The 15,940-nt window shown below is 40.5% G+C and overlaps 1 protein-coding gene across 2 annotated transcripts in view; it reads left to right on the top strand.

Annotated features, from left to right (window-relative positions):
• doc2b (double C2-like domains, beta) overlaps positions 1 to 15,940 on the top strand; it is a 262,373-nt gene that overhangs the window by 206,606 nt on the left and 39,827 nt on the right. For both annotated transcript variants that reach the window (XM_062485089.1, XM_062485090.1), the window contains one exon: positions 8,717 to 8,843. In XM_062485089.1, the coding sequence (XP_062341073.1) occupies positions 8,717 to 8,843 (127 nt within the window). The remainder of the gene's footprint in view (positions 1 to 8,716; positions 8,844 to 15,940) is intronic.

Genomic DNA, 15,940 nt, shown 5'->3' on the forward strand with positions numbered 1-15,940 from the left:
TACTGTGTTAGATTTACTGCTTCAAATTGAAAACGGAGAAGAAATTTAGAGTAAAGACAAGTTTCTTAACGTCTGTGTTCTATGGAGCTAAATCAGGGCCAAATGTTTTGTTAATTCGAAAAAAAAATCTTTAGTCGAAAAACTAAAGCTTGACATTGAAAATGTAAGTTTTGGTCGAAAACTTGAAAAATAAAACCATGTATTCCAAGAAAAAATAAGTGTACCAATTTTTTTTTCAGGTTGAATAATATTTCGATGAAATTTTTGAATAATTTTGAATACGTTATTAATTTTCAATTTTCACTTTCATATTTTCACATAGTTTCACATTTCATGTTTTCAGATTCAAAACTTTTTTTTTATGGCTTGAATTTTTTTTGTTAATTTTTTTTTTTTGAGTTTCAGTTTTTTTTTTTTTTTTTTTTTGAGTTTCAGACTTTTGGCCCCGATTTTGCGTAGGGTGCGTGGCTTCAACTCAGAGGCGGTAATTATGAGTGACAGCCTAACAAAGAGGCAGAAGACTCGGCTGTTGGCATGGCGTACGCTCCGCCAAGGCAACAGGCTGGCGCCAGCGCACAGGTAAGACATGTGAAAGATATTTGCCTTTTTGAATAGATACTTTGGGACATTATCCCCGCAGTGGCATTTTTTTGTCATTAAAACATAAAGGGGCTTTATTTCTACAAGGCTTTGTAGTTGCTGAGGAGACACAACATACTTTGGCCGTCCCATTTCTGCTTGCATCACTGGCACCTGACACCGGCTCATATTAGAGCTGTCATCTGCATTGACAAGTATTGACAACTCTGTCAATGCATTCATAACATCTTGTGGCATCTCAACCTGGCCTGACAATGCCCTAAAAAGGACCATCTCCTGGTTGACTACAAACTGTAAATAGTTCACATCCAGCGGGAGTCTCTGTGTGGCCCGGGACAGTTTTGTTAAAAGTGTCTGAAGGTCTCTTTTCATTTGTTCCTAGAATAGAATAGACAAATACAACTTTACATTAATGCTCTGGCCTGATAAATTACGTTTTACACACTAAACAGAGGTTAACAAAGACACTAGGTGACACTACACGTTAAAGTAAAAAAAAAAAAAAGAACTGAGCTTGAATGACTGTAAAAACACCAGCTACGTACAGTACTATACTGAAGTGCGAAGCTAACGTTAGTTAATGCTAACTTTAGTGCTAGCGATGCTTAATTTCCAGCTTTGTCCAGCTGTCCACCTATTTTCCCCTTTATGTGTTAATGACAAAAAATGCCACTGCGGGGATAATTTCCCAAAGTATCTATTCAAAAAGGCTAATATCTTTCACGTCTTAACTGTGCGCTGGCGCCAGCCTGTTGCCTTGGCGGAGCGGACGCCATGCCAACAGCCGAGTCTTCTGCCTCTTTGTTAGGCTGTCACTCATAATTACCGCCTCTGATTTGAAGCCACGCCCCAAAAAAAAAAAAAAACTAAAACTAAAAAAAAAACCTGAAAAAAAATAAATAAAAATGAAACTCAAAAATTGGTACACTTATTTTTTCTTTGAATACATGGTTTTATTTTTCAAGTTTTCGACCAAAACTTACATTTTCAATGTCAAGCTTTAGTTTTCGAATTAACAAAACATTTGGCCCTGATTTAGCTCCATAGTGTTCAATATCGTCAACTAAAAGTAAAAACTTTTCAGTTAGGAAGCTTTTGTTCGTAGTAACGCCAGCTGCAGTAAATCTTTCGTGACCCCGGTTTGGCTGTTCGTGACAGTCGAATATGACAGTGTTGAGCCTCGATTTTTGCAGATTTCTGTGAAACTTTCTTAAAGAAAAATAATCTAGCTAGATTATGTACACTTTAAGTTCAATGTACATACCCTGTTTGGCCAATTTGGTCAATTGTGGAAAAAAGTAGAACCGTTTTTAGTTATGGAGAGCCATCGCGCTAGCTTGGAATTGCGTTATCCCACTCATCACTTCAGTGGTCATAACTTTTAAACAAAATAGTCTATCTTAAATCTGTCTGCTGTTCTGAATTCATGACAAAAGTACGCACATTTCATACGCTCTAACTTATCCTCTATATTGTAGTGAAAGTGGTTAAAAATGAGGTTTTCTAAAAAAGTAATGCAGACGGAGAAGACTTTTGTCAGAATGGCTCCGTGAAATTGTCTTGATAAAGGATGATTTGCCTAACATGATCATATAAATATTTACACCATTAGAAAGCCCTAAATCTTGTCTTCAAAATGGTATAAACAGTTCAGGTATATTATTTGAAAAAGTCTGCATATTCAGGCAGGAAAGTGTTAAAGTGTCAAAAATTGACGCGGTGAGAAACAGTTCTGTCAGTGCATGACGTCACAATTGAATTTGACTTGAACATTCTGAACCATTGAAACCCATTCATTTTTTTAGCACTTTAAACTTTAATACCTTAAAAACTTATCAATTAGAAAAGTAATAGCACACTAGAGCAGTTCAGACTTTATCAAATGAAGTTTGAACGGTGTTTCTAGCTTAAACGGTGTGAAAGGAGTAGGCGACGGAAAAAAGTGGGAGAAAAAAAATAATAATAATAATAAGTATGCAGAATAGCAATAGTGTTTTTGCTTGCAGCAAACACACTAAAAATAATAATAACTAGAGAGGGTACAATTTCTGGGGAAATTGTAGGGTGTGCTTGCTTGCGTCGTTTGCACAGGGGTCCGTTTTTGAATGACATTTTTTTTTGCTGCTCATTTACAACTGAAAATACGAGTGAAGTGTAGAATGAAATAGATGTCTTGTCATTTCCCCTGCAAGAGGCAGCCTCATCGTTGAATCAAAACGAATAAATTTGGCAGACCGGTGTAAAAATTGACCTAATCTCTATGACTTAAACGTCATTTTAAGTTTTTCCCTTCTCATGATATTTTCAGGCATTTAGCCTACTCATTGCATTCATTCATTCATTAATAAAGAACCCCCTTTGAAGATTATTCTACGACGTTACCCGGCAGTAGAAGATGGAATCGCGATTCAAACAGTACCATCTGCTAACTGAAAATATGCCCCCCAAAACGTAAATAAGCTTGACATTTATTTAGTGGAAAATCGCTCATTCATAAAAAGCTCACTGGTAGCGATCATTGTCAGTAACAACGCAAAATGCGATATAGCCCTGTGGAGAAGCTGCCCCGGTAAATTGTACTACTACGGTACAGTACTAGACTACTGCTGTGTTCGTCTTGGTAGCGATTGCGTTGGTTGAATTGGATTTAACGTTCCGTTGTACGGTTTAAGCTGAAATTAATTATTTTCATGAACAGATTGACAACGTTTAGGCTGTGGCAATGAAGTTTAGGTTAGTAGTTAGATAGACTTTTGATTTAAGTAAGGAGAGTGCCGAACATGTTCTGTCGCCGTTTGACTTCCTAAACAGCTGTGTAGTGTAGATGTTTTTGTAGTGTCTCGCGTAAGCTACAGCGTTGCAGTGAGCTACACTGGTTTGAAACCACAGGTAATGGTAATTTCACCAACAAATCGTTTACTAATGTCAGAATAAATCCTACAACGAAATGTATATGTGAGGAATGTTTATTTTAACGATTGAAAACAGATAACGCTACATCATAGACCACTGTAGTATGTGTTGCCCGGGCAACACAGGCTAATGTCATGATGCTAATACTTCAGTGAAATAGTAGACTACTGTTTCCGAAAGTAGATGTACTTCCTTAATAATATCAGCTTATACTGTACATTACACATCACAATTGTGTGTCATATCACAAAGTAAAATGAGTAAATAGTTATCACCCTAGCCTCTTTGCTTGTGGCGTTTCTGCAGCTGCCTTGCAGTAAAGCTATAGTTAGCCTAGCTATCCCCCAAGTTAACAGATGCGAAACGAATGTTCTGCCAAAGGTAGTCACGCGGGTTTTCGTGACGTTAGTGACGTAGTGACGTTAGTAACGTCAGTGACTGTGGCTAGCAAATTAGCCACCGTTAGCTTCACTTTTCGCCACAAAAACTTAACTTGAGCCTAAACCATGCAACTGAACGTAAATTCCAATAGAAGCAACTCAATCGCTACCAAGACGAAACTTTTGACACCTACGTTGTCTATGTAGGCCAAATATTGACTGAGTTTTAGGGGGGCAAAAAGAAATAAAAATAAAAATAATAATAATATATATGTGAGAGAACAAAGGTTGTGCCCTTGCCGAAGGCAAAGCACACCCAATAATATATATGTGAGAGAACAAAGGTTGTGCCCTTGCCGAAGGCAAAGCACACCCAATAATATATATGTGAGAGAACAAAGGTTGTGCCCTTGCCGAAGGCAAAGCACACCCAATAATATATATGTGCGAGAACAAAGGTTGTGCCCTTGCCGAAGGCAAAGCACACCCAATAAACGCTCCTGAAATACAAATCATTGCTGTCACTCAACTTGTATGTTCTTCTCTATATGCTGTGCCAGCCAATGTCAGCATTCAGAATTTATTTGAAACTAATTTCTTGTAACAAGTGAAACAACAATCCAGTGTGTTTCATAGAGTTTGAGGTTTGGTTTAGATCAGAAGAGATGAAGATTGAAGAACCAAATGCTACTGTACAGTTGCATAATTGTGTGTTCCAGTAGAAGGACGCGTTACGATGATCAAGAATGAGAAAAGCAAATATGCCTCTGAGTGAGATATGTGTGCACATGTCTTATACTTTACTTGAGAAGACCTGCTCATCTTGCTTGTACTCATTGAAGTGCGTTAAAATGTGGGGATTTCTATGTTATTTTATGAAATGGAGAAATTAAAATTATAGGGTGGGGAGTTCATAGCTCTGGCATGGCTCTCACTGGTGTTGGGTCTGCGCTCCCATTCCATCTGGACTGTCCGTGGCTCACTCCTATCAGCTCGTAATGGAGATGGATGCGGAGGGACGCCGGGTCAGGCTAGAAAATGGTAGTGAGGGAAGCAGAGGAATGTGGGTGCCTCTGCTTATCCTGTCAGGGTGAGCTGAGGTGTGACAGCTGGATTAGTCCAACAGGCAAGTGAGGACAGTGTGCATGTGCGCGCTAGCCATTATTAATCAATTATTGAAGTTCCTTCTATTTCACAAGGTATTTGATAAAAATATTTTCCCCCAAACACAATTAAATAATCAATATATGATCTGCTACATCTGAGCAGGCAGCAGGCATAAAAGGATTTGCTAAGAAGTTATTAAATGAGATGCCATTTGCAACAGGGAGATATTGAGAAAAAGACAGGGAGTGAGAGAGATATACAGCATTACTTAATTTACTGGTGTAGGTAAGGTAAATGTTGAATGCTGATCAGTGATATACTCTAGTTGTTGAACCAATCCTACCCGCTTTTATTATATTCTGTTCTGTGTCTTTGTAACCTTTTTAGTTCTGTACATCTCTCTAATAATGACAGGAATCTGTGTGTGTGTGTAAAGCGCCCGTAACAGACGGGAAAAAATAACAGAAAACAAAACAGTAGTCCGAAGCACTGGGATAGCTAAACGTAACTCCAACACGAGACACGAGACGGGGGGGGGGGGGGGGGCAACATGAGACGATCTGACAGGGACCTGCACACAGAAATGTCATTAAATAGACAGGGTAATCAGCGGTGTAACACAAGACAGGTGGTGGTAATGATCGAAGACAAAACGAGCTGTAACCCTCACATGGAATCTGACAGACAAACACAGACACACCCATAAGGGGAGGGGGACAGAAAGACAGTCATGACACGGGAACTGCAAAGTTAATATTTAGCAGGTGTCCTTTTTTTTATCGAATGGAGTGCAGTAGGCTATCGCACTGAACTAATGTGATTAAGAAAGGCATTAAATAAGGCATTAAATTAAATAAAACTAATTAAGCGTAGTAAGGAAAATAGGGGAATTCTGTTTTGTTATTTAGAAAATGATTCGCTTTTAACATCGATAATCAGCTGCTTTCAAAGGGGCTGGCTAGCTAACAGAACGACAATATGAAGTGGATATACTTTCAGTATAGATCAGTGAATTTTGTTACATGAATTAATGTGTTTACTGATGTCAAAACTGCCTGCACATTGCAAATGTACAAGCACTGTATGGTGAATTAGGGCTGCAGTTATGACAAATGGCTCAACTATTGTGCATGTAATGACTTCTGTTATGAACTAAATGTTTAGATGATAGGTGGTACAATTATTGATCAGAGAACCAATTTAGTACATTTTGATCAACATAACATTAGCGATGTATAATGTAGGAAACAGCAGACAAATGAAAACTACACAGTGGCAAAGTGGTTAACACTGCCCGTGTCCCTGGCCAAGACATGGGTGAGTGCTTGGTCCTGGCCATCGGGCGCCGTAAATGAAGGCTGCCCACTGTTCCTGACTGTCCTGGAAGGAGGCCAGTCATGGATGGGAGAAATACAGAGATCTCAGGGCTGCCAACTTCTACTTCAATCCCGGGCACTGTGCACTAGTGGTTATGATGTCCCTGCCCTGCTTCAGGACAAGCTCTCCCAGCTGAACGTGCCTGACTCCACCTGCAGATGGATCACAGACTTCCTGTTTGACAGGAAGCAGTGCGTTAAGCTGGGAACACAAGTCTCTGACTCCCGGTCCATCAGCACCGGATCTCCTCAGGGCTGCGTCCTTTCCCCTCTGCTCTTCTCCCTGTACACCAACAGCTGCACCTCCAGTCATCCGTCTGTCAAACTTCTGAAGTTTGCGGACGACACCACCCTCATTGGGCTCATCTCTGACGGGGATGAGTCTGACTATAGGTGGGAAGCTGACAACCTGGTGACCTGGTGTAGCCAGAACAACTTAGAGCTCAATGCTCTTAAGACAGTGGAGATGGTTGTGGACTTCAGGAAGAATACAGCCCCACTCACCCCCATCACCCTGTGCGACTCCCCAGTCAACACTGTGGAGTCCTTCCGCTTCCTGGGCACCATCCTCTCCCAGGACCTCAAGTGGGAACTGAACATCAGCTCCCTCACCAAAAAAGCACAACAGAGGATGTACTTCCTACGGCAGTTGAAGAAATTCAACCTGCCAAAGACAATGATGGTGCACTTCTACACAGCCATCATTGAGTCCATCCTCACCTCTTCCATCACCATCTGGTACGCTGCTGCCACTGCCAAGGACAAGAGCAGACTGCAGCGTATCATCCGCACTGCTGAGAAGGTGATCGGCTGCAATCTGCCTACCCTCGAGGACCTGCACACATCGAGGATCCTGAGGCGTGCGAGGAAGATTGTGGCCGACCCCTCCCACCCTGGTCACTCCCTGTTCCAGCTACTCCCCTCTGGCCGAAGGCTGCGGTCCATCAGGACCAAAACCTCACGCCAGAAGAACAGTTTCTTTCCATCTGCTACTGGCCTCTTCAACAAGGCCAAGGACTCCCATTGACATTCATTCACTTATTTAACTATTATAAGTCCATCTAATGGCAATTCAGTATGCATAAGCCACTTTATCTCAGTATCCGATTGCACTATGTTGACCATTCATGCTCATTCTATTCTTATTTTTATATATATTTTATTTTATATTTAAATTGTTGTATTCTTAGATTGTTTAGTTCTTAGAAATAGTTAAACTTTTGTACTTTTATTTAATTTAAGATCTGTATATGTTTAGTGTTTTGCACCTCCCTGCCACAGTAAATTCCGTGTTTGTATAACATACATGGCGAATAAACCAAATTCTGATTATGATTCTGATGATCTAAATACACTGGTTTTACTACCAGAGAATCCATTCAAAAGAAAAATATTATTATTAAATTTAGCACTTGTCCATACAAAGAATAAGTGTGCTGTGAAATTCCATCATGCTGCTTTTTAGGATTATATTTTCTTCCAGAAGCACTTTGTAATTATCCTTTGACCACCTCTTCTTTGTCAATTACACATACAAAAAGAAAACTAATTTCACACCACGTAAGCTCAATGTAAATTGAGTCCAACTAAATTAAAAAAAACTAATATTGGGTTAGTATATCCACATAAGTGCTTTTCACAAAGAGTCAAATATACTCTACAGTAGTTTTTTGGAATATTAAACCTCTGCTTGAGCTTTGTAATCATAGGTTGTAGGTGTTATATCAGTAGAAAAACCATGGTGTTCTGTGCACATAGCTTGTTACAGTACAATAAACATACAGTAAAAATGTGCCACATACCACTGTAGTTCAATGAAGTGCATTGAAAGCTACAGTTATTTTATTACACCCACGATACAATCTTGCTTATTGCTTTATTTTAGAAATGGTGGGCTAAGGTTAGAGAGTGTCTGATCATGGGTGGTTTGTTTGGACTGTGCAAATCTGGCAACCAGGACCGAGAAACAAAAATGATTGTTCTTGGGCTGCAAAGTTTAACACTTATATTCACATCCTCTTATTAAGTCCATTATTCTTCCTCACCAACTAAGAATAAAGTTGTCTTAGAAAACCTGTTGGCTGGATGTGATATTTTAAGACCCACAGTCCATTTAAGTAAACTTTACTAAGTTACTCCCCATGTAACTAAGTTAATGTCTTCTCTTCTTGTCACTCTGTCCATCTCATTTTTTGTGGCAGTTTTGTATATTGATAAATAAGAATAATGTATTTTGATTTATATAAATGAGTGAACTGGTAAATGGGTGAAGGCTTCTTGTATTCTTCCGCCAAAACCTTGACCCGACCCTTCATTTGCTTCATGTTTTGTTTCTTTCAGAATTTCGGTATGTGACGAGGACAAGTTCCGCCATAATGAGTTCATCGGCGAGACACGTATCCCCCTTAAGAAACTCAAGCCCAACCAGACCAAGAACTTCTATAACTGCCTAGAGAAACAGCTGCCTGTGAGTTTCCCTGTTACCTGTTGTTTTCTTACAATGTGCACCTGACCCAAGAGCACCAAGAGCACCATTTCCCCACTTTGAATATGTATGCATCCTCAGAAAAGTATTTGTGGTCATTTTTCCTCTTTACACTAGACACAAATTGACACATAAATTATTTAGACTCCCCCATCAAAGCTTGAGAGAATCTACAAAGAAGAATGGGAAAAACTAGCCAAATGGTAGAGGCACACCCAAGCAGACGAAGAAGAAGTAATCACTGACAAAGAATATTTGTTAAATATTATAAAAATATATTTTAAATCAAGCCTCTAACAAAACTATTTGTGGAAAAAGTGAATGGCTCTGAATACTTACTTTCCAAATGTATTGCACATTTGGTCATTTTATTTAAAAACTATTATAGGAAACTATGTACAATAGGTAGAATTGCAGGAAATTGAATGTAGAAATTCAAAACCTTTTGAGGCGGAAGAAAGTCTTCGTTTTATTATACTCTCCACTTTCAAACTAAATGTCCCTCACAGCAGTAATTTGTGTCATTTATAATATAACAAACATACACTAGAACTTAATGAAAAGGCCACACTTAAATAGTTATATTGGAATGTAGATTTTCTGTCCTTTCCAACTAAATTCATTTTTGTCAAAAACCACAGTACGTCTGTTTTGTGAACACAGAGGACTTGAAAACAAATTATATTCCTTAAAATGTTTTGAAACATGCCTTCTCATTCAAAGAACCTCCCACTGAGGATTCTGTAGGAAATCACTTCCCGCTCCTTGAGGATGGTTTATGGGATTGAGATCTGTGAATGACAGTATACAGTGAGCTTTTCATATAATCCACAGTCTATTATGTTTACGAATTGTACGATCGTTTACGAATTTTACGATCTCATCATCAATTTTACGATCTCATCATAAGCATTTACGAATGTTTATGATGATAATTTACCATGGATATGTGAGGAGGTTTGATTAACCAACAGCTTGCTTACTGCAGTGCCTATATGAATAGTTATATTGTAATGCAGAAGGCATCAATTTAGTTCTGCATTTTAATGTAAAGACATTGATTACATGCAGTACTATATATGTGTGCAATGTTTTAGGTTAGTTTTTTTATTTTTGTATATATTCTTTGCTGCAGTTTCTCAGTGGTGGAATGATGGATAGGTGTGATATTTATGCAGTCATTTAAAATTATATTTTCTCACTGTCACAGTTTATAATCTGAGCATTTCTTCAAAGATCTTCTCTTGTTTAGAAAATGGTAGTGCAGACCTTTTTGGGGGATTGTAACAGAACAGCACTGTTGCTTTATTCATGCAGCAAGAATCTCTACAGATCCTGTTGCGTGGGGCTACATGCTGGAAGCATGCACAACCTCATGCCATGTCACACACACAAACACATCCTACGCTAACGCACAGTCATTGTGTCGACTCCTGAATTAGACAGTTGCTAATTAATTTAAAAAGCATCCATGTCTAGAGCTTTCTTTTGGCCATCACCTCCCACTACCACAGCTGCTACATTGGGGGTTTGTGTGTGTGTGCTGGCCTGATAATTTATTGTGTGTGTACACAAATATGTTTTGGTGTGTACATGTACACATTTCTGCATACATCTGAGGCAAGACCATCTGCGTTTTTTACAGCCTGCTTACCCACCTGCACTCAACAGCTCTTCTGTATTCATGCAAAGCAGCGCTGTGACGGGACAGGCCAATTTGGAAAGGGAGTCACTCATTATGTTAAGTGCCCGATACAATACATAAGTAGATAGACAGTCTCAACCCTTTGGCATCTGCTAGTGTCTGTTGGTTGGCTGTCATCGAAGGTGAGCTCTTCCTCAGGCAATGCAGTCAAGTCACTTGTAACATTTGCGCTGTTTCACTTAAGTTGCACTGCATTCTGGCCTACAGTATGTCTTCATAAGTACAAGTACCATTCTGAAGCTGGTACTTGCCTCTAACTATTTCTACCTTGTAGTATCTAGAATTATAATATTTTCTGAACTTTTCCTTGCCTGTGACTGCTGGAATCTTGAAAATCTTGCTCAATTTAGCACTAGACCAAAAATAAAATTAGGAAAAAAACAAGAAGCGATGGGAGATGGGAGTCAGGTGGCTGAGCGGTGAGGGAATCGGGCTAGTAATCCGAAGGTTGCCAGTTCGATTCCCGGTCATGCCAACTGACGTTGTGTCCTTGGGCAAGGCACTTCACACTACTTGCCTCGGGGGGAATGTCCCTGTACTTACTGTAAGTCGCTCTGGATAAGAGCGTCTGCTAAATGACTAAATGTAAATGTAAGAAGGAATGCTGAATTGTTTCCTAAATTGTTCACTGTAGTCTAATGGTACTACTAAAAAGAGATGTTTAACTCCTTGCCAGTGATTAATAGATCAACCAGGACTAGCCATTCAGACCCTATTTTCCCATAAAGCATGAGCCACTGATTTGCTGCCCCAGTAGTACAACCGCAATGCAGTCCAGTGCGGAGATCAGCACATACCTAGCAGAGGGAAAGGAAGAGGGAAAACAGTTGACCACAGAAAGTCGAAACACTCCAGCATCATCATGTGCCAAGCTGATTCATTTGATACCGTCAAAGGAAGTTGCTATAGATGATTATACCGTGGTCTGGGTGAATACTCAATTCTGATTGGCTGCAGAGGTGTACATTATCCGGTGATATACGGACACCTACTACGTAATTGCAGCAAAACTGTCTTTTCACCGTTCTGAATTATTGCGCTGGCTATATAGTATATGAGCCTGTACAAAGTGTCTGAAATAAGTAACCATAACAACAGGGACGCAGTCAAAGCCTCCATTTACAATTTTGAAAGACTTTAACAAGCTAACTTGTATTTACAACAATGAGTGACTTCAATGTTTATTTGAACCTATTTGAAAAATGTTACTTTTCTGAATGTAGTGTGTCAGTGTCACGTAACCGCTCATCTCACATCCCATTCGCTATTCACCTCGCTAGTCAATCTACTGCAGACAGGCTGCGGCCAACACGACAGTAGCAGCAACTCTACACATGGCCGATTATTTTCTTCTTAAAAATCTTGATTTTATTCGGGGACAATGACATGGCTCGATAGCGGGCTAGTCATGTTGTTAAACATACTGTCAAATTATAATTACTGTTTGGAGAAAATGTCAACTTTGATGCGATCATCTCACATCCATTTGCTATTCAACTCGCTCCACATGCTGCGGCTGTACTGTAGCCTAGTGGCCTATGGCCGATACTTTGTTTGTGAAAATCTTGACATTGATTTTGGGACAGTGACATGGCTGGTTAGCTAGCAAATCTTATTGTCAAACATACTGTAAAATTATATTTACTGTTTGTCAACCGTACACAATGTTATTGCCTCTGAATCTTGCTAGCATAACGTTAGCTTTCGGGCAAATAGCTCAGCCAAGGGAAAGCCGGTGTTGGTTCTATGAGCTGAGCGGACTGTGTTGGCTAACGTTAAAAAACCTTAGATTTTCTTTTGCAAAATGCTTGAAAACATAAATTAATATTTGTAAAAAAAAAAATATTGGCAAGTGACCATGGTATAAGCGGGATAATGGCCTCCGCGGAAGCACGAAGCAAGGTTCATGCCACCGCATCGTCCATTATCAGGTGATATTGGACACCTCATCGGGCATTATCCCTTACATAATGGACTCCGCGGAAGGTTCACTCCTCCGCATCGTCCATTATCAGGTGATATTGTACACCTCGTCGGGCATTATCCCGCTTATACCATGGTCACTTGCCAACAATTTTTTTTTCTTTATCCCTTACTTAGCCCCGGCAGAGTAACTGGGTGGTGAGTGCCTCAAAGCTGTAGGAAGGGGGAGGATACCCAGTTGATCATCAGTTCCGTGAAAAAAAGTGTTTGATAAAGACGGTTTGTTATATATGCTAGTATTATAATTGGATTGGATTTGAGACGTTCTCAAAAGTTAACAAATTCGTTTGTTGACCTCCTAAATGTTCGCAGAGGTAAACAAACGATTTTCGGACCTAGTCAGCGGCTGCCTTGGAGACGTTGACAACAGTACATTGACAACCTTTTTCTGCCAGATTCGTCGTGTTTGAGTTGGGATTTAAATGCTAAAAACGTATTGTTTTAGTATATAACAAACCAAATATGGACTTTTCGACAGGTCAGCAAACACTTTGTCGCCTCGATTTGTTAAAACGTTTGTTGACCTCGTTAAAACATTTGTTGACCTCAACCTACAACAAATCTCTGTTTACAAAGACGTTTGCAGACCTGTCGAAAAGGCCATATTTGCAGTTTGTCAATGCTGATTACTTGCACTGATTTTCTGTTGTCTTTGGTTAGAGACAAATTTAGTCAAAAGATAAATAAGAAAATAAGACAGTACCATTACCCAAACTATTTAAATTGTAATAGAAATTAAAACATATAATTTGGTCAGCTCAGCAGCGTTTTTTTATCATCCGCTGTTGTTGTGTGTTGTGTTCGGAGCAAAAAATGATGTTAAGGAAGAGTGCCCGGCAGAACTAGCATTATCCTTATGCCGTTGCGGCCCTTTCCCCCTACTCGTAATACTCAAGTCTATATCAATGCGACAGAGTTTACAGAAGGCATGATATTGATCTTTGCTGCTCTTAAAGGAAAAGTGGAGTTCTAAACTCCACGTAGGTTTGAAGGAGGTCTTTCTGTTTGGCATCTGAAAGCCTATGCGAGTGGTAAATTGCGACGGTGGGCAGGAAGGGTCAAAAAGGAGGACGAAAGGGTGAAAAGGAGGACATGCAACAGCGGTCCGGACAAAGGGATGGAAAACCGGACTGTCCGGACGAAATCCGGACGTCTGGTCACCCTATGTAGGCTACTCACAATATCGATCAAAATACCACTTTTACACAACATTTGTGTAAAAAGACAATATTTTACTGAGAATACTTACACTTACTATAGGTGGGAAGCTGACAACCTGGTGACCTGGTGTAGCCAGAACAACTTAGAGCTCAATGCTCTTAAGACAGTGGAGATGGTTGTGGACTTCAGGAAGAACACAGCCCCACTCACCCCCATCACCCTGTGCGACTCCCCAGTCAACACTGTGGAGTCCTTCCGCTTCCTGGGCACCATCCTCTCCCAAGACCTCAAGTGGGAACTGAACATCAGCTCCCTCACCAAAAAAGCACAACAGAGGATGTACTTCCTACGGCAGCTGAAGAAATTCAACCTGCCAAAGACAATGATGGTGCACTTCTACACAGCCATCATTGAGTCCATCCTCACCTCTTCCATCACCATCTGGTACGCTGCTGCCACTGCCAAGGACAAGAGCAGACTGCAGCGTATCATCCGCACTGCTGAGAAGGTGATCGGCTGCAATCTGCCTACCCTCGAGGACCTGCACACCTCGAGGACCCTGAGGCGTGCGAGGAAGATCGTGGCCGACCCCTCCCACCCTGGTCACTCCCTGTTCCAGCTACTCCCCTCTGGAAGAAGGCTGCGGTCCATCAGGACCAAAACCTCACGCCATAAGAACAGTTTCTTTCCATCTGCTACTGGCCTCTTCAACAAGGCCAAGGACTCCCATTGACATTCATTCACTTATTTAACTATTATAAGTCCATCTAATGGCAATTCAGTATGCATAAGCCACTTTATCTCAGTATCCGATTGCACTATGTTGACCATTCATGCTGCTCATTCTATTCTTATTTTTATATATATTTTATTTTATATTTAAATTGTTGTATTCTTAGATTGTTTAGTTCTTATAAATAGTTAAACTTTTGTACTTTTACTTAATTTAAGATCTGTATATGTTTAGTGTTTTGCACCTCCCTGCCACAGTAAATTACGTGTTTGTATAACATACATGGCGAATAAACCTGATTCTGATTACATTTATGCATTTAGCAGACGCTTTTATCCAAAGCGGCTTCCAAGAGAGATTTTACAAAAGTGCATAGGTCACTGATCATAACAACGAGATAGCCCCAAACATTGCGGGTAGCCAAACATGAAGCATACATTGTGAAAACCAAATAAGTCCCAAAGGGAAGAAGAACAATAAGAGCATGTAGTTAGACAAGTTACAATTAAACAGCAAGAACCACAAAAGTGCAAGTGTACCTGTGAAAAACAAAAAGCAAGCAACAATAATATATTTCATATATATTTCGAGTACAATAATTTTAACCCTTGTGTTATCTTCGGGTCATTCTGACCCATCAGTCATTGTGACCCACCGTCGTATTGCGACAACTTTACTGCATACAAAAACAAAGACAAGCATTTTCTTTTAACCCTTGGGCTGTCTCAGACCCCCCACATTGCAAAGGTTAAAAGAAAAGTATTTTTATTTGTTTTTGTATTGGGTAAAATTGGGTAAACACAACGATGGTTCGTTATGAACCTTTGGGTCATGTGACCCGAAGGCAGCACAAGGGTTAAGAGAGTTACAACAAACCAACAAAAGCAACAAGTCTCTCAATAAGAGACATTGTGATCCTGGAGGAAACTAACATCAGGTCCAGCCAATCATTCCTAAGTGCCGTTGTACTCCTGGAACAAGTGCGTCTTGAGCCTTTTCTTGAAGGTGGGGAGACAGTCAGTGTCCCTCATGGAGGTGGGGAGTTGATTCCACCATTGGAGGGCCAGACAGGAGAAGAGCTTGTGTTGGGACCGGGCACTCTTGAGCGGTGGGACCACCAGACGGTTGTCAGAAGAAGACAGTAGGTGGCGGGTGGGGGTGTAAGGCTGAAGGAGAGACTTGATGTAGTTGGCTGCAGTCCCGTTCACCGCTCGGAAGGTCAGTACCAGAGTCTTGAATCTGATACGGGCCGTGATGGGAAGCCAGTGGAGGGAGATGAGGAGCGGGGTAACTTGGGAGCGTCTGGGTAGATTAAAGACCAGGCGTGCCGCCGCGTTCTGAATCCTCTGGAAAGGGCGGGTTGCGCATGCTGGGAGACCGGCGAGCAGCGAGTTGCAGTAGTCAAACTTTGAGAGGACAAGTGCTTGGACTAGCAGCTGGGTGGAATGCTCAGACAGGTATCTCCTGATCATCCGGATGTTTTAGAGGGTGAATCTA

Source organism: Osmerus eperlanus, chromosome 19 (assembly GCF_963692335.1).
Source record: "Osmerus eperlanus chromosome 19, fOsmEpe2.1, whole genome shotgun sequence".
Classification (NCBI taxonomy): domain Eukaryota; kingdom Metazoa; phylum Chordata; class Actinopteri; order Osmeriformes; family Osmeridae; genus Osmerus; species Osmerus eperlanus.